The sequence below is a fragment of the Heloderma suspectum genome, chromosome 8, assembly GCF_057233095.1.
Source record: "Heloderma suspectum isolate Gila_16-S chromosome 8, 16-S_ref, whole genome shotgun sequence".
In the NCBI taxonomy this organism is placed as follows: Eukaryota; Metazoa; Chordata; class Lepidosauria; order Squamata; family Helodermatidae; genus Heloderma; species Heloderma suspectum.
The window spans coordinates 10,508,316-10,526,902 of record NC_139465.1 but is presented as its reverse complement, the minus strand read 5'-3'; the positions used below and the strand labels follow the sequence as shown (position 1 = coordinate 10,526,902).

The window sequence follows — 18,587 nt, the reverse complement described above, 5'->3', positions numbered from 1 at the left end:
CTATTTAGTTTTATTTATACTATGATGGTTTTTGTAATGGTTGGAATACAAAATGCTGATCCATATATCGTGATGTATGGATATATCGATATATCGATATATCGTGATATATCCATATATCGTGATGGCTCTGATGTTGGTGGGGCTCTGAATCCATTCGGGGTTTCAGTCAGAACCAGCCAGAACTCCGGAATGGATTCTCAGTCCCACCAACATCAGAGCCACCAACTTCGTTGATCCAGAACCATTTCCTTACAAAATGGGATGGGTTCCAGTCACGTACCCTTTGAACCAAAGGACCTTATATGAGAAAACAAGCTCTGACTAGGGACAGAAGCTGCCTAAAATTGTGTCCGATTTTATGAAGCAACCAAGAAGGCATATTATTTTTACACAATGTGGCACAAGTTTCAACCATGTACCTTAAGATGTAAACCAGTGGTACTTGGGAGGTTCTTTGGGGTGCTCTGTTGTTAAGACCACCCACAAATTGCTAAGTGTGCAATCCTATGCATGTTTAGGCAGGAAAAAAAGTGGCTGGGGCATGCTGGGAGTTGTAGGACATTTTCCTGTCTAAGCATGCAGAGCATTGTGCCCTAACAAGCCTCCAATTTCTTGTATATACATACAGGAGCTATGTTGTTGTTATGGTTCAGAAAAAAAAGTGCCTTATCACATAGACAAAACTATCACATCGAGGGACTGACAATAAACCTGCCTGTATTGCCCTCATACTAATCTAGGTCTGGCCACGCCACCTCTCAGAATCATAGGGCTGGATATTAGAGGGCTAGAAAAGCTGCAGAAAAGGCTCACAAATATGATCAAGACATATGTTTCTTGTGGGAAAAGGTTAAAGTTTATGGAGCATTTCAATTTAGAAAAAAAATGGCAGGGATAGGTATAGTCACAGTTTCTAGGAATTATGGTTCAGAGAAACAATCGATAGACATCTTTTTTTCCCCTCCCTTCTGTCAATCAGTGACACTGATTGGACAGGAAGCTCTGAAAGTAGCACCGGAAGCATTATTTCATCCAACATGGAATTGACCTGTGGAATTCACTGTCCCAAGATTTGGTGATGGCTGCCCATCTGCTTTAAAAGGGGCTCCTTGGACAAATCTGTGGGAGGAGGGGATTTGTGGGAAAACTGTCAAAGACTAGTGATAGTCAAATGATAGCTAAATTGAACCTCCATGTGTACAGCTGCCATATCTTTGAATACCAGAGGCTGGGGACAAAAAAAAAAAGAAAAAGCCAGTGTGGGAGGTGTTTATTTTATTTATCTATATCAGCCTTTCCCAACCTAGTGCCCACCAGATCTTTTAGGTTTCAAGTCCCATCAGCTCCAGTGAGCATGGACAATGGGCAAGAATGCTGGGAATTGTAGTCCAAAATATGGGGAGGGTAACAGGTTGGGGAAGGCTCTTCTATATCTTCCTCCAAGGACATCTTGGTAGTGTGCATATCTCTCCCCGCATAACCCTGTGAGGTGGGTCAGGTAGAGCAGGAGTACCTGGCCCACTGAACTTCATGGCTGAGTGATGATTCGAACTCAAGTTTTTCCAGTCCTATTCCACTTGCTTTAATGGATCACTATTTGGCAATATAAAGTGTGGGTGCAGGAGGCTAATCTGGAGCACAACAGAGGGAAAAGTGTTTAGGTTCCCCTACCCCACAAGCTTGGATCTCAGTCAAGATCAGGGCCCCTGGGATTACCCTGGGGTGTGTGTATGTGAGTGTGGTGGGAGAGACATAGCTGCTAGCTATGCCTCTAAAGTAATGTATGCTTTGTGTCCAATTTCTTTTCTGGCTGTTCCCCCCCCCCCTTTTCCTTTTTTTCTTTTTCACATCCAGTTAATGCACTTCCCTTTTTTAGATGCATTTGGCTGACTGCCATTGGAAATATAAGAGTCCTGCTGAATCAGTATATCTAGCACAGCATTTTATAATTCCGAGCACTTCCAAACATGTGCAGAGTGCAAGACTACAGGCAGGATTCAGACCTTACAAATTTGTGTTATTATTTCCTCCTCAAGATCAAGCAGGGAGCAATTTCTTCATCTCTAGCTCCCCCTCCCAAATAACCTGGGTTCCTAACAATCTTCCCCCAAGATTTCCAACTGATCTAAAAGAACAGTTCTTGGTAGCCAGCCACTGATAAACTCTGCAGATGAAGTTGCTGTTAAAGACAAAGGAGCAGACCTGGCATTTAACAAGTTCTGGGTGCACGGAACTCAGCAAAAGGAAGCTAGGGCTAGCATTAAAATTATTGTCACCTGCTGGAGTCTGCAGAAGAAACTGCTGTTAAAGACAGAGGAGGAGGGACTGCTCTAAAGTTGGCAATCCCCTTCCTCTTCCTCCATTCCTCTACCCCACAGTAACTTAGCAGTCCCCTTCCAGGATTGCCAACTGATCTGAAGTAATGATCACCCGCTAAAGTCTGCTAAAGACACATCTTTGTAGCTTGGCTTTTAAAAGTGTTGCTATGGTTATGGCTTTTTAATGGTGTTTTTTAATCTTTTACTATGCTTTATTGAATTATGGGGGGGGGTATTTTCTAAAACCCCTGTAAGCTGCCTAGGTTGGCTTCAGAAAGGTAGCATAGAAATACATTAAAAAAAAAAAAGTATGCAAAGGAAGCTTGCAAAGGAGCAAGGGCCGCTGAAAAGTTGGCAATCTTCTTCCTCCATCTCTCCTGGCACAATAATTTGGTGTGGTCCTAAGGCTCCCCGTCCAGGTTGCCAGCTGATCTAACATTGTGGTCACCTGCTAAAGTCTGCAGAGCAAGCTGCTTTAAAGGCAGAGGAGCCAGGGCTGCTCAAAACATTGCCAATTCCCCTCCTCTGACCCTCCTCCCAATAACCTGGAGTCCAAGCACTCCCGCTTCAAGATTGCCAACCGATCTCACATCATGACCACCTGCTAAAATCTGCCGCAGAATCTGCTATTAAGGGCAGAAGAGCAGGGAACGCTCAGAAACCTGTCCTCGTCCTTCCTCCTCCTCCATCCCTCCTCCCGCAGTAACTGACAGTCGTCCTGGCCCTTCCCCTCCAGGATTGCCAATTCATGCCAGAATAAATGTGTTAGTCTTTATCATTACGGAGCCACGCTCTTTGCTCCTTTTGATCTAAGATCAGGATCGCCTGCCAAAGCCGCCAGAGGAAGCTGCCGTTAAAGGCAAAGGAGCAGGGACCGGAGAAAAAGTTGGCAACCCCCCCTCTCCTCTCACCCCCTCCCCACCGTCGAGGGATGACGCGCAGGCGCCTGGGAGGCAGGGAGGAGCGAGGGCCTTTGCAGCATCTCCCGGTTCCCTTTATTGACTTTGCAGCGATGAGTCTGGGCGCGGGAGCGGCCGGATCCGCAGCCGGCGGCATGTCGACGCAACAACACCCGGGACTCTTCCCGCTGCCGAGGCAGCAGTCGCTCGCCTCGCCTTTGGTGGTCAACCCCTTCGTGCAAGAGACGCACCTGGACGCAAAAGACAAATCCAGGGTACAGGCGATGGACAGCCGCTGTAAACAAACCCGGGCCGGGGGGAGGCTTTGCGGGGGCATCTGGGGCGAGCGACAGGTCCGCCGGTGAGCCGGCTGGGGAGGATGACAAGGGGCGCTTTGCAAAAGGCGATCCAGCCATGGCACCGAGGTGCGTTGGGTAAATCTCGACTGCGTTCTTTAAAGCTGCATATGGTCGTGATGCTGCTGATAATGCTTTTTTTTTTTTTTTTTTTTAAGCTGAGCTGAAGATGGCAGAGCTGAAATCCCGTACATGCGGCTTTTCTGGTGCCTGCCTAAGGAGGAGGAGGAGGATAATAATAATAATACAAACCCAGCTCGAAAGAGCCCGGCCTCCTCCTTACATAAGCGGGAGAGGAATTCATTCTGCTAGAATTCCTCTGAGCCCCACCTGCCTGGCGCTCCCCGTTCAACTTCCTGCAGAGTCATGGAAGACCTGGTCATCGTAACAGGCGCTAGCCTTCTGTAGGACCTCGATAGCAACCTTTTCCACCCCGCTCCCCTTTGCGTGGATGTTGGGGCCCTTGTGGGGAGGAGGAGTAAGGCTGGAATTAAGAGTAATACTGGCTAATGAGTAGCCGGTTGGCAAATAGCCACCTTGAGTGCCACTGTTTGGTAGAAAAGCGGGATATAAGTCAAATAAATAAATTAATAGGCAAGGGGAGTGAATAGGAGAGAGGGCCTTTTTGGTGGTGGCGCCTCATGAAGGGAATACTCTCCCCTTGGGAGGCTCAACTGGCGCTGATGTTACTGGCTTTTTTGACCCTTTTATTCTGCCAAGCATTTAAGTGCTTTTCGATCTGCACATTTTTATTCCGCTGCTGCGTTTATTGAATGAATCACATTTTTTGCATTGGGCTTAGATAATAGCAGCACAAAACCAGTAACAAAATTTACATAAACGTACAGAAAAATACAATAATTATCAGTTAAAATTAGTTGTTAAAATGGTTAAGGTTAAAACACATTCTTAAAATACCAAGCAGTTTCATGTGTTTGTGTGAGCACAACACTATCTTCTGCTGCAGAAGTGGGCAGAATTTATATAGGGTGTGGTCCACAGACAACTGGCCAATAATCTGTTGAGGACTCTTAGGTATAAACTCACTGCTGGCTGGGGTTATTTTGCTTTTCCTTTGGTTTTACGTGCTTCTGGATTTTTACCCTTTGTTTATGATATGCTGTTTTGATCATTTGCGTATTGTTTTGTATTTTATGCTTTTAGTTTGCCTGCAGACAGCCCAGAGAACTCTGGTCAGTGGGCGGTCTAGAAGTTTAGGAAGCAAATACATTTGGAATTCCACTCAGGTTGGGAGTCGCTTGTTCTCCCTTTAGTTCCTCTCCCTGTGAAATGGGGATAATACAACCATTGCTAGCCAGGCGAAGAAGTTCAGTGATTTTGAGATAATTTCTTAATCTTTCTCAATTGGCTCTCCTAATTGCTTCTTCTCATGAGAACTAATACTTATCCTAATTACTGCTATTACTTCTACTGTTATTAATGGAAGGATTCTTCTTTAAATAATTGCACAACAGGTGGGAAGTCTGTTCTGTGTCACAGAACTTCAGATATTTGAAGGCATCACGTCTCCTCTTAATGTTCTCTTCTCCAAGCTAAGCATACCCAGCCTTTTTCAACTGTGCCTCACAGGACTTGGCTTCCTGCTATCCCAGTCAAGAACCCTTTAAATTGGAGATGCCAGGGATTGTGTTTTCTGTGTGGAAATCATGCACTCTACAACTGAGATGAGACCCTGCTTATGTGATAGGAACCTGATGCCTTATACCGAGTCAGACCATGGGTCCAGCTAACCAAGTACTGTTGTTACTGGCTGGCAGTGGCTGTCCAGGGCTTTAAGCAGGATTCTTTCCTAGCCCTACCTGGAGATACCGGAGATCAAGCCAGTGACCTTCTGCATGCAAAGCATGTGGTCTGCACTGAGCCACAGTCCAAATGGCCAGATAACCGTCTGCCATATTATTTCCCCAGTTTCTGGTATTCAAAGGTATACTGCCTTGGAACATGGAGGTTCTATTTCTCAATCATGGCTAATAGCTATTGATGGCCCTAACTCTATTATCTCCATCTATGCTAGCCTCGTTGCCACAACTTGTTGAGTGTAGCATGACTGGGGAGGTTGCACCTGTTGGGCTTAAGTGTGACAAGTCTGGCAGGAAACTGTAGCTACTCTTCTAGGTGCAAAAAACCCCATTTCTGCTGGTTTCTGCTCTCATGAAACCACCATTAAATAGGCTCCTCTTTATAGCTGAGAAGTCAGATTTAAACAAAGGTCTCCATGCAGCATTACTACCAGTGTTCTGAATTGCAAACCTGCTTCAGATTTCTCTTTCTGCAAATGCAAACATGTTTTAAATTTCCCTTTTTACAAACGGTTATATTCCAGGCAGGATTTTGCTACTTTAATATTGCAGTGATGATGGTGATGATAATAATAATACAAAGCAATCTCCCCCTCCCAGTTGTACAGACTGTTTAAATTGACAGTAGCTTTATTCCCCATTCTTGATGCAAGTGGTGGGTCGATTCCTGTCTTGCAATGGGCTTTGGTTTTAGTTCTAATTGTAAGATTTAGATAGTGCCTCTTGCATTATGCTGATCTCTGGTACTGAGAGTTTCTAATCTCCATAGAACAGGATTTCCTGCTTCCTATTTCAAGTCTATAGTGGTAAGAGTTTGGTTCAAAGTTGTTCTGCTCATTTCTGTCCAGTGCCAGTTTTTCAGTAAAAGTTTCCAGGATTTGGGTGTTGCATTTTCTCCTCTTTCTTTTATTTAAAGGTGTGCGTTTAGTATAAACTAACTACAGAAAATATTCTGGCAGGTTAGCCATGTTAGTTTGTTCCAGCAAGAGTCTTGTGGCATCTTCAAGATGAATTATTTTTGGCCTGGCATATAAAGTCTTGTGGACCGGAGTGTACTTTGTCAGATGGATAAAGAACTATGGGGAAGTGTTACTTCCAGAACAGCAAACTCTGGGGAGGCATTGTGGTTCAGCGGTCAAGTACTTGCTTTGTATGCAGGAGGTCTTCAGTTCAATCTCTAGCATCTCCAGATAGAATTTGGAAAGACTCCTGTTCGAAACTCTGGAGAGCTCCTGCCACTGAGCTAGATTGTCTGACTTTGCGTGGATTTTCCTAGTTTGCCTGAATCTGAAATAAGTGACTGCCAAAACCAGTTATCATATGACACATTGCAAAGCAAGGATGGGAAATTATTGTTGTACTTCTTGTAAACTGCCTTGGGCTCCTTGAAAGAAAAGCGGAACCTCAGTATAATAAATACCTTTGGCTATGGGGCGGTATAGAAATGAAATAAATAGTGCCAGAAAAACCTAGCAGGGGCCAGCACAGGCGGCTGGGTTTACACCGGTGGCTTTCAAACTGCAACAGAAAGAGGTAGTAGGGCTGGAGTTACAAGAGCAACTGGGGTTCCCCCTGCAGTTTGGAATTGCAGAGGAGTTTAAGGTGCCCTCTGTGTTCATTCACAGCACCATACATGAAATGAGTCTGTAGCCTAGAATGTGCCCCAGGGACATGTTCCCTCTGCAGTTTGCAGGGGGATTCCTTGGCTGATAACTTGACATGGAATGGTTTCTCTGAAGATAAAATGCTTGGGAGAAAAACAACTCACCACTGGTTTACATCAACAAGGCAGAGAGGACATCCTTGGGGCTGTTATCTTGATATACCAATCCCTGGCCGTGCCAATGAAGCATTCCAGTTTTTGCCACCATGAGTCCTCACTGACTTTCCAAGGCCGTTCTTACGTTGCTAAGTCTCTGTGGATTTGTAGACTTCACTTCCAAGAAACACACCCTGCTTTTGGGGGGCGGGTGTGTGTGTCTTTTAATCCTAGAAAGAAAACAGGTCAATCAAGACCATCTGTGGTTGCCAGTGGGTAGCCTTTCACTGTGGTCTTTAACGTGTCTCAACAGGTCACAGCTGTACAGTGCAGTCCTGTGCATGTCTACTTGGAAGTAAGCTCCATTGACTTCACTGGGACTTCCTCCCTGGTAACAGGATTTCAGCCCTCATTTAATTGGGGACACTGGCCATGCAGAGAGAGGTGACAGAACTAGGGAGGGAAGGGAGAAGGGTATGAAACCTGCTGGTTTGCTTCTTGTGGCCAAACATTTCTTGGAAGGTGGTTCCCTTCCAGGCTCACCTTCCATTTTGTTAAGTGGGGTAATGCTTTCCTTCCACCTTGCAATTTCAAGGCTAGGATAAACCCTTCCTTTCCTGGTCACTTTCTTGCCCCCCTTCCTGCAAAGATTGGGGCCACCTCCATTTGTGGGTGGGAGGAGGACTATGTACAGTTGTCAGACCAAGACTAGGAAAGTGGAGACTGCTTTTTGCAGAGCTGTAGCCCCATGGAACGTATCACAAGGCTAAAAGATATGACGCCGGAAGATGAGCCCCTCAGGTCGGAAGGTGTCCAATATACTACTGGGGAAGAGCAGAGGGAATTTCCAAGTAGCGCCAGAAAGAGTGAAGCGGCTGGGCCAAAGCCGAAAGGACACTCAGATGTGGATGTGTCTGGTGGTGAAAAGAAAGTCAGATGCTGTAAAGAACAATATTGTTTAGGAACCTGGAATGTAAGATCAATGAATCAAGGTAAGCTGGAGGTGGTCAAACATGAGATGGCAAGATTGAACATCGACATCTTGGGAATCAGCGAACTAAAATGGACAGGCATGGGCGAATTTAATTCAGGTGACCATTATATCTACTACTGTGGGCAGGAATCCTTTAGAAGAAATGGAGTAGCACTCATAGTCAACAAAAGGGTGGGAAAAGCAGTACTGGGGTACAATCTCAGAAATGATAAAATGATCTCAGTACGAATCCAAGGCAAACCATTCAACATCACAGTAATTCAAGTCTATGCCCCAACCACTGGCGCTGAAGAAGCTGAGGTTGATTGGTTCTATGAAGACATACAACACCTTCTAGAACTAACACCAAACAAAGATGTCCTCTTCATCATAGGGGATTGGAATGCTAAAGTAGGAAGTCAAAAAATAACCGGGATAACAGGCAAGCATGGCCTTGGTGTACAGAACGAAGCAGGACAAAGGCTACTAGAGTTTTGCCAAGAGAACACACTGATCATAGTAAACACTCTTTTCCAACAGCACAAGAGGCAACTGTACACATGGACATCACCAGATGGTCAATATCGAAATCAGATTGATTATGTCCTTTGCAGCCAAAGATGGAGAAGCTCTATACAGTCAGTAAAAACAAGATTGGGAGCTGACTGTGGCTCAGATCATGAGCTTCTTCTTGCAAAATTTCAGCTTAAATTGAAGAACGTCGGGAAAACCACTAAACCATTCAGGTATGACCTAAATCATATCCCTTATGAATATACAGTGGAGGTGAGGAATAGATTTCAGGGATTAGACCTGATAGACAGAGTGCCTGAGGAACTATGGATGGAGGTCCGTAACATTGTTCAGGAGGCAGCAACGAAATCCATCCCAAAGAAAAAGAAATGCAAGAAAGCCAAGTGGCTGTCTGATGAGGCTTTACAAGTAGCTGAGGAAAGAAGGGAAGCGAAAAGCAAGGGAGAAAGGGGAAGATATACCCAAATGAATGCAGAGTTCCAGAGAATAGCAAGGAGAGACAAGAAGGCCTTCTTAAATGAACAATTCAAAGAAAATGAGGAAAACAACAGAATGGGAAAGACTGGAGATCTCTTCAAGAACATTGGAGATCTCAAGGGAACATTTTGTGCAAAGACGGGCACGATAAAGGACAAAGAAGGCAGGGACCTAACCGAAGCAGATGAGATTAAGAAGAGGTGGAAAGAATACACAGAAGAACTATACAGGAAAGATCTTAATGTCCTTGATAGCCTTGATAGTACGGTCACTGAACTGGAGCCGGACATCCTCGAGAGTGAAGTCAAGTGGGCCTTAGGAAGCATTAGTAACAACAAAGCTAGCGGAGATGACAGTATTCCAGCTGAGCTATTTAAAATCCTACAAGATTATGCTGTTAAAGTGCTGCACTCAATATGCCAACAAATTTGGAACACTCAGCAGTGGCCACAAGACTGGAAAAGGTCAGTTTACATTCCAATTCCAAAGAAGGGCAATGCCAAAGAGTGTTCAAACTACCGCACAATTGCACTCATTTCACATGCCAGCAAGGTGATGCTCAAAATCCTACAAGCTAGGCTTCAGCAGTATGTGAACCGAGAACTACCGGAAGTACAAGCTGGGTTTCGAAGAGGCAGAAGAACTAGAGATCAAATCACCAACATTCGCTGGATCATGGAGAAAGCAAGAGAATTCCAGGAAGACGTCTCTTTCTGCTTCATTGACTATGCTAAGGCCTTTGATTGTGTGGATCACAACAAACTGTGGCAAATTCTGAAAGAGATGGGAGTACCAGACCACCTTTCCTGTCTCCTGAGTAACCTGTATGAGAGTCAAGAAGGAACAGTAAGAACTGGACATGGAACAACCGAGTGGTTCAAAATTGGGAAAGGAGTATGACAAGGCTGCATATTGTCGCCCTGCTTATTTAATTTATATGCAGAGTACATCATGAGAAACACCAGGTTAGATGAATCACAGGTCGGAATTAAGATTGCTGGGAGAATTATCAACAACCTCAGATACGCAGACGATACCACCCTAATGGCAGAAAGTGAAGAGGATCTAAACAGCCTCCTGTTGAGGGTGAAAGAGGAGAGTGCAAAAGCTGGTTTGAAACTCAACATTAAAAAAACGAAGATCATGGCATCTGGCCCTATCACTTCCTGGCATGTAGAAGGGGAAGAAATGGAAGCAGTGACAGATTTCATTTTCTTGGGCTCCAAGATCACCGCAGACAATGACTGTAGCCATGAAATTAAAAGACGCTTGCTCCTTGGGAGGAAAGCTATGGCAAACCTAGACAGCATAGTAAGAAGCAGAGACATCACCTTGCCGACAAAGGTTCATATAATCAAATGTATGGTTTTCCCATTAGCAACATATGGCTGTGACAGCTGGCCTGTAAGGAAGGCTGAGCCCCGAAGAATTGATGCTTTCGAACTGTGGTGCTGGAGAAGACTCTTACGAGTCCCCTGGACTGCAAAGAGGTCAAATCAGTCCATCCTAAAGGAAATCAACCCTGAGTGCTCATTGGAAGGACAGATACTGAAGCTGAAGCTCAAATATTTTGGCCACCTAATGTGAAGGGAAAACTCCCTGGGAAACACTCTGATGCTGGGAAAGATTGAAGGCAAAAGGAGAAGGGGACGGCCGAGGATGAGACGGCTAGATAGCATCACCGATGCGTTGAATATGGACTTGAGCACACTCCGGGAGAGAACGGAGGACAGGAAGGCCTGGCATGCTATGGTCCATGGGGTCACAAAGAGTCGGGCACGACTAAACAACTGAACAACAACAACAAGTTTGTTTCAGCCAGGTCTGCACAGGGGCTGTCTTCAGTGGAAAAGGGCATTTTTAGTTTTCAGGTGGTGAGTGACGTTGCTTACGTAGTCAAAACAGCACCACCCATGCACAAGAGAGAGATATCGGCAGACTCGGGGGCAGGGCTGGGCATTGCACAACCTGATGTTTGCAGAAGCACTAAAAATAAATATTCAGTGGGGAGAAAAACGCCTCTGTGGGAGAGAACCCATTCCCCAAAGCCTGGTGAGGACAGAGCATTCATTTATGCGTAGCCACAGAATGCTGCTGTGGTTGGAGTCCTGATCGCTTTGTTGCAGATGCTACATGTTGTTCTAAGACTTGTCAGAAGAACCTGCGGGAAAGACTCTTCAGGACTGTGCCCCTTCTAGAATGCAGGTTGAGGACCTTGTGTTCAAATGCTCTCCAAATTCATAAAGCAGTACGCAAAGGTAGCTTATTCCTGCCTACAGGCAAGGGAGCTGTGGACATGGAAAAAAGCATCCAAAACGTTTTGCCTTTCTTTGTGTGAATGATGCCATACTTGCTGGTGGTGTTGGGTATTAGTGTGTGTGGGGGTGCACATTCTTGACAGTGTTTGAACTATATTCTTGGATTTGTATCTGTTTGTTTAGGGTGCAATCCTATCAATTGCTCCCCTGCTTCTCAGAAGCTTCCGAACTTGGAAGCTTCCGAGATTCCTACGTCCTGCCAGGCTGAAGCCGGCAGGGTGGGAAGAGCAGCAGAGGTGATCTTTGCCTCTCCGTCCTCCATCTTTGGTGCTTTGTAAGGGAAGGGAAGGGAAGGGCTGGAGGACACTCAGGCTATCTCACATCCTGGCCTTTCCTGTCTACTCCCCTTCCCACCCACTGGAACACCCCCTTTCCTCATCCTCCGAGGTCACTTTTCTGACTTTGGGGGCAGCTGGTGCAGTACTTCCCATGTTGGCTGCAAGGGGGCAGGGATGGAAGGGCGGATCTCCAACTCCCCCTTCCAAGGTTGGAGCACTGTCTCCAACCTCAGAAGGATTTTTCCAAGCATTCCTATGGTCCCTGGGGTGCTCTTCCAGGGCCCATAGATTGTCCTCTATATTTATTTATTTTAAACTGTTTTGATACCTCTTCCCATTTTAAAAAAGTCTAAAGTGGTTTACACAAATTATAAAATAATGCATCATTATAAAAACACAACAACATTTAGACAGGTTAACAGTTGGGAAAAGCCAGGATAAGCAAGCCAATTTTTAATCATTATTGATTATTTTTATTTGTAGCCAAAGATTGCAGGTTTCCCCCCCTGTGGCTTCAGGGCTAGTGTATTTCCTCAGACAGCAGGTATAACTTGCTAGACTAAGGAACTACGTCAACGTTTATTGTTGGTTTCATGCAGTTTTGTGCTGCTTGTTCCAGAATGCTGTAAACTCTAAAATTCTGCACCTCCCCCCAAAAAAGCAATTTGATTCTTTCTTGTATTAAGTTATGGGTGCAATCCTATCCATGTTTAGACAGAATTCACCAGCCATGCTAGCTAGGGAATGCTGGGAGTTGCAGGAGTTCTTTTCTGCCTAAACATGCATAGGATTGCACCCTAAATAAATCATATTTAGAAGAAAGGGATTTCTTTAAAAGCTATTATAAATCTTGTTTTGCTGGAACAGGTTTTTTTCCCCTTTAAAAATGGGGGGAGGGGTTTGCTATAGATCAAAACTGCAATTTTTAATCTGTTTTCCTGAACAGAAGAAGGACACCAGTGATTTATTGCTTCCTAGTTTTAGCAGATCTTTGCACAAAACAAAGCAGCATGTATCATGTGACAGTCCTTGCAGTGCTGATCTGCAAGTTTTCACCAAGACAATCAAATAATTGTCTCATGCAGTCTGGTGAAATTGGCAGACTCTTGGGCATGAAATATGTGAAATTATTCTGGCTGGATGTGTGGGGCAGGGATGCGTGTGACCTTGTAAATAAGCCAGCAAAAGTTAGCAGCCTGCAAGTAAGTAAATAAATATGCATTTTATATTGGCTGCAAAAGAAGAGGAAATGCCTCTTTAGCCAGTATGGAATTGCAGGCTCCTAGACCCTTAACAAGCTAATAATAAACTAAACTAAATAAACTAAATAAATAATAATAATAAACTAAAATAGAGATCTATCCCCCATCCTTCAGACTGATAGGTTTCCATGCTGGCTGTGGAGAAAAGGGCTTTCCCTCCTCCATTGCTAACATCGAAACCAAGTGGAATGGTGGAAGAGAGACAGAGATCTGTCTCTCCTCCACCCACCCACCAGCCCGCTCACTTGCCTGTATGGAATTCCTTGCCGCCATAGGCGAGCAGGCAAGTTCTTAAATACATGGTTAGGTTATTGTGCAAAGGTCAGCAATTTGTGTATAGGATACCCACCTAGGGCAAGGACCAGCTGGGGCTGATGGGAGTTGAAGTCAAAAACATCTGGAGGGCCCCAGGTTGGGGAAGGCTGTTTTAAGTCCTATTTTCAGAACTCTGTAATCGTTGGCTGTTGTGGATTGCATTTGTCACTGCGTGTGTAATAGATCTCCATCTGTTGTGGTAGTACTGTAAGAATGTTGATACCCCTCATCAGTCAGTAAGTGAGGCCTGAACATCACTGTGTACATGGTGATGAAAGGGCAGGTTGAACACAACCCAAGGGTGCTGTCACCTTTGCAGCCATGGAACGCCCAGACTTGCTCGAAGGAATGATGATTAAAGGCATGCCAAGAAGCAAGAAAGAAAGCAAATAAAAGGAAGTGAGTGTTCTGTTCCAAAAGTGTATGGCTAATGTTTGTTGAACTTGGTCAAAAGTTGGGTTTGGTACAGATAGGAAATGGTAAATTCTATAAACATTGCTCTCTGCTCGGTTGCTGTATTGCACCCATAGATCTTCTCCCCCAGTCTTCTCTCCCACGGTCCTATATGTGAAGCTTGTCTCATGGTTTTCCATCAGATACCATGTTGCCACTTCCCTAGTTAGTTTTGTTCGTTCCACTTACAAACATCAGATGAGGCACACCGTCCTTGAAGGCATAAGGCTACAGCTGTAACTGCACGTTACAGCAGTAATAATGTATAAAGTTATGCCCTTCAGGGATGCTAATTGGCCCATTATCTGATCTGGCATAAAAGCAAAGCTTCAGCCTTCCGCACCCGTGCATGGTCTTGCTGTTTTGCACCTGTTTGATTTTGGGGAAAATGTTGTGCTTTAAAACAAACAAACAAATTATTTAAGAAGTTGAACTTTGCACCCAGGCTTTACCCTCTCATACTGTTGATGCTTGCAGGGGTGCAGAACCTCAGACTATGGGCCACATACGGCCCTCTTGGAATCCCAAACCAGCCCTCTGGGGTTCCCAGATGACCACGCCCCCTTCCTCTGGCCCCACCCACTTTCTCCGACCACCGCTTGCTTGGTGGTTTCCCAGTTCTTGCACACTTGTTCCCATTCAAAAAGGTTGAAATGCCTCTCCTCAGCCCTAGTTACTGGCAGTAATAGCTTTAAGCTAAAATATGCTGGTATTTTTAAGTATTGCAATGAATATGGACTTGAGCACACTCTGGGAGAGAGCGGAGGACAGGAAGGCCTGGCGTGCTATGGTCCATGGGGTCACGAAGAGTCGGACACAACTTAATGACTGAACAACAACAACATTTTTAAGTATGCCAGCTCTGTTCCATTTGCCTTTGGACCCACCCACCACTAGAATGTGGCCCCCAAGAGCTTCTCGACAATGGGATTCAGCTCTTGGGCTGAAAGAGGTTCAACACGCTGGGAATGTAGCATCATGGTGGGACATGAGTTGAGTGTAGAAGCTGTCAGAGAGACCCAAGAATTGTTGGATATTTGCTGGTGTGGGTGGGTGGGAGGACCTGCTTCTGCTGACAGTCAGGGGACTGATTCTGTTTCAGCTGCAGTAGGAGGGGAATTTTCCCCTGCTCTGTACTTTCTCTGCTGGATGACAGTAGTATTTAGACACTGTAAGGCACTGACCTTCAGACTTTCTACCTTTAAGTAGAATGCTTTTCCGCAATGATGTGTCTGCCAAAGGAAAACCTATGCACTGCAGAAGTTTCTGAGGTTTGTTCTAGGGTATTTAGACCTGGCCAGCAGTGTGCAAGTACTGATGATCAGCATGGTTTTTATGTTATTTCACTCTACATCTGTCCGTGTGCCACCTGTGGTTGTAAAACCGGTTATACAACAAAGCATGACGCTGTCTTAGTTTAAAATACTGACATTCAATTTTGTTTAAAAAACAAAACAAAAAAACCTTCTACCTTCCTGGCATTGATATCTAGGCAAATATTGCAGGCCAGGAAGTTACTTTCTGTGTCCTTTTGACAGTTGATCAATGGCTGAAGTTGTTTTTTTCTGCCTGGGGCATGACTAACAGTATGAGAAACACATCCAGAGAATTAACTGCAAGAATGCCTGAGCCAGCCCTCCCCAAGCTGGTGCCCTGCAGATGTGTTGGATGACAAATCCCACCATCCCTGGCCAGCATGGTCATTGCTGGATGGGGGTGATGTGGGTTGCAGGGGATAATTGGCTGTGCTGCATGGAGATAATGGGAACTGTAGTCCAACACATCTGCAGGGCATAGTTATGCTGGCTGGACATGATAGGAGTTATAGTCCAGCATTCCCTAAAGTAGCACACTGTTTTAAGTGTTTTTAATATTAATAGATTTTAATTGGCGTCAGCTTGTTCATGGTTTAATATGTTTTTAACTGTTTATTGTTTTATACTGTTTAAATTGATTTAATCTGTACGCTGCCCTAAGGTCTTAATGATATAGGGCAGGATACTAAATAAATAAATAAATAAATAAATAAATAACATATATGGAGTCATGGGGTGCACTAGGTTTGGGAATGCTGGCTGAAGTTGGGAGGGCCTGATTTCATAGGAAATTGTCCCAGTTCATACATTCATGTAGCTTGTTCACTGATGGCTCAGTCTTTGATGATTGCAGATCCATGTGTGTCCAGACCCCATTGGAAACCGTGCCATTTTGAGGTGATGTGAACATAAGAAGAGCCCTCCTAGATCAGACCAAAGGCCCATCTAGTCCCATCTTCCACAACCTGGTGCCCTCCAGACATTCTGGTCTTTAGTTCCCATCAGCTCCAGCCAACATGACCAATGGTCAGGAATGCTGGGAGTTGTAGTCCACAACATCTGGAGGAAACCAGGTTGGGAACAGCTGGTCTATTCCAACACCCTGTATTCTATGTAGATCTGTGCACAAATGGCTTCCTGAAATTATCCACCCTATTTGTAGGCAGAAAAACTGGGGGGACCATTTCACCAAAGTTCTCCAGAGGGGAAGGGAAATTCTTCAACAGTTTCTCAGAGGTGGGCTCACCACTACCTTCTAACTGTGAGGTGACTGAAGGTGCTCTCTCTGTGTTTTTGTTTCTGAGACACAATATCTCCATTGCCTGCAGCCTCCCTGTGGTTCCTGGCTTGAAAAAGCCCAGTGGATGAATCACCTCATGATGACTTCCCCTGGGCTTTAATTTACACGCAGGAAGTCGATGAGGTTATACTGCCATAGATATGATTGTACAATGAAAGAGAGGACACTCACACACACCGTTCAGCCACCTTAGAAGTAATGCAAGCAAAAGAACCTCAAACGTGAACCAGTGAGAATTTCTCCAAAATTATCTTCTCATTTGAATTCCTTTTCAAAAGCAATTTGTTTTCTATTATATTGAATAAGAATGGTAAAAAAAATGTAGGATTTCATTTTTTTTTTTTTGCATAGCACTTTTTCCATAGTGGCCAACCAGCTGCCTCCCGGAAGCCGACGGGCAGACATGAGGGCAATAGCCTTTTCCTGTTGTGTGTTGCCCAACAGTTGGTATGTTGCCCAATGGTTTGTGGTTCCATTTAGCCATAAGGGCTGTGATAGATCTTTCCTTCCCTATGAATGTGTACAAACCTTTGCTTTCCATTCCGCACAATTTATAGCAGTGAGTTCTGACTGTGGTGTGTGTTGATCAATGGTGACCTATTTGCATGTGGAAGTCATCACTTGATAATACACTTATCATGTGTCAAACATGCAGACATGAACTGGCTGTTTGGTCTCTCCATCCCCTGAACTCGCCTCTTGTTCCGGTTTGTGACCATGTGATCCAGGGAGTTTTACGAGGAGCAAATCCTCAACTTGCATTGCAAGCTGTCTTGAGAAAAGTGTGTGTGAAGGAAATAGCGTAGTGTTTGTTGTTACAACAGCTGGCTGACCATTTCCTTTTGCTCAGCAAATTGCTGTTTCATAGCCCAGAGCAGTTGCTTAATGTTTCCTCAAAGAGGTAGCTGGGAATTTCTCCGTATTTGAATGAGAGACCCATCAGAGCTTGAAGGAGGAGCTAGATTCTGGGTGGGTGGGAGCAACAGGGAGGAAGAGAAAGCTGTGAATTGGCTGAAGCCACCTTGGGGATTCGGGGACTTTCTCCAGGGATCTGATGTGGGTTAGGAGCACCAGGTGCCACTTGGCTCCACTTCGATGCCACTAGGCTCCACTTCTGTGTTATTTGGCTATTTCAAAACAGAGCAGGGGCGGGCAACTTTGGGACATCAAGGGGCCATTTTTGCCCTCCCCCAGGACCCCTCTGCAGGCCGCCCCCCAGTGGGTGCCAAAAACAGTGGGAAAATACATAAATATAAAATGGCATTCGGAGCTGCTAGGAGTGCTAAAAGGGTCAAAATTAGCTTGCAAACGTGTTAATTTTGACCCTTTTGGTGGTCCATAGCAGCTCTGGACGGCATTTTGTTTGATAAATACACACACACTGGTACCCTTGAAATTGGGAGGGTGGGTAACAGGGGGCACACTGGGGGTGTGGGAGGCATATGTGGCCTGTGGGCCACATATTGCCCACCCCTGAAATAGAAGTATAACAAAAATCTCCTCCTCCTCCTCCTCCTCCTCCTCCTCCTCCTGTTGTTGTTGTTGTTGTTGTTATTGTTGTTATGTCGCTTACATGGTTCTCCACTTCTCTGTTTTATCCTCACATCAACCCTGTGAGGCACATTAGGCTGAGAGTCAGTGAATGGCTCAAATTCACCTAGTGAGCTTCATGGCCGAGTCTAGACTAGAACCCAGATCTCCCGAGATCTAGCCCAACACCTTTAACTACTAGACCACACTGGCCAGTTGTCATAAGTCTGTAGGGCACTCTCTTCTGAAGGAAATCAAAGCTGGAAGCCCTTGGAACTTCTCAGCATGCAGAAGTGGGAAGCACATGTCATTATCTTTGATTAGGGTTCATAATTCTTTAAAGTTACACAGGCCATATATGAGCCATATTCTCCTATCTGAACCATTGACTTTGTCCATTCTTGGCATCCAGAACTCTGGTGGAGCTTGGTCCTCTAGACATACCCAACTTTCAACTAATGCCATAGCCAAACCTAGAATAAACCAAAGTTTCTCATCCATGGTTGGGCAATACTTTTATTAGGGCAAACAAAATATGCACACAATTGTGAGCAAGCGTTCAAGATATCCAGACCCCTCCATCAGCAAGATTTGGATTTTGGGATTTTTTCTTATTGACCCATATGCTTGCTTTGTGTTTGAGTTTCTGGCATTGCCTTATGAGGGTGGGTTATCC

The 18,587-nt window shown here is 44.9% G+C and overlaps 1 protein-coding gene across 1 annotated transcript in view; it reads left to right on the top strand.

The window, feature by feature from the left end:
- Nucleotides 1-3,321: 3,321 nt before the first annotated feature.
- LPCAT2 (lysophosphatidylcholine acyltransferase 2) overlaps nt 3,322-18,587 on the top strand; it is a 61,816-nt gene continuing 46,550 nt past the window's right edge. Inside the window, exon 1 of the mRNA XM_084812867.1 lies at nt 3,322-3,495. Within this exon, the coding sequence (XP_084668993.1) occupies nt 3,334-3,495 (162 nt within the window). The 5' untranslated portion in view covers nt 3,322-3,333. The remainder of the gene's footprint in view (nt 3,496-18,587) is intronic.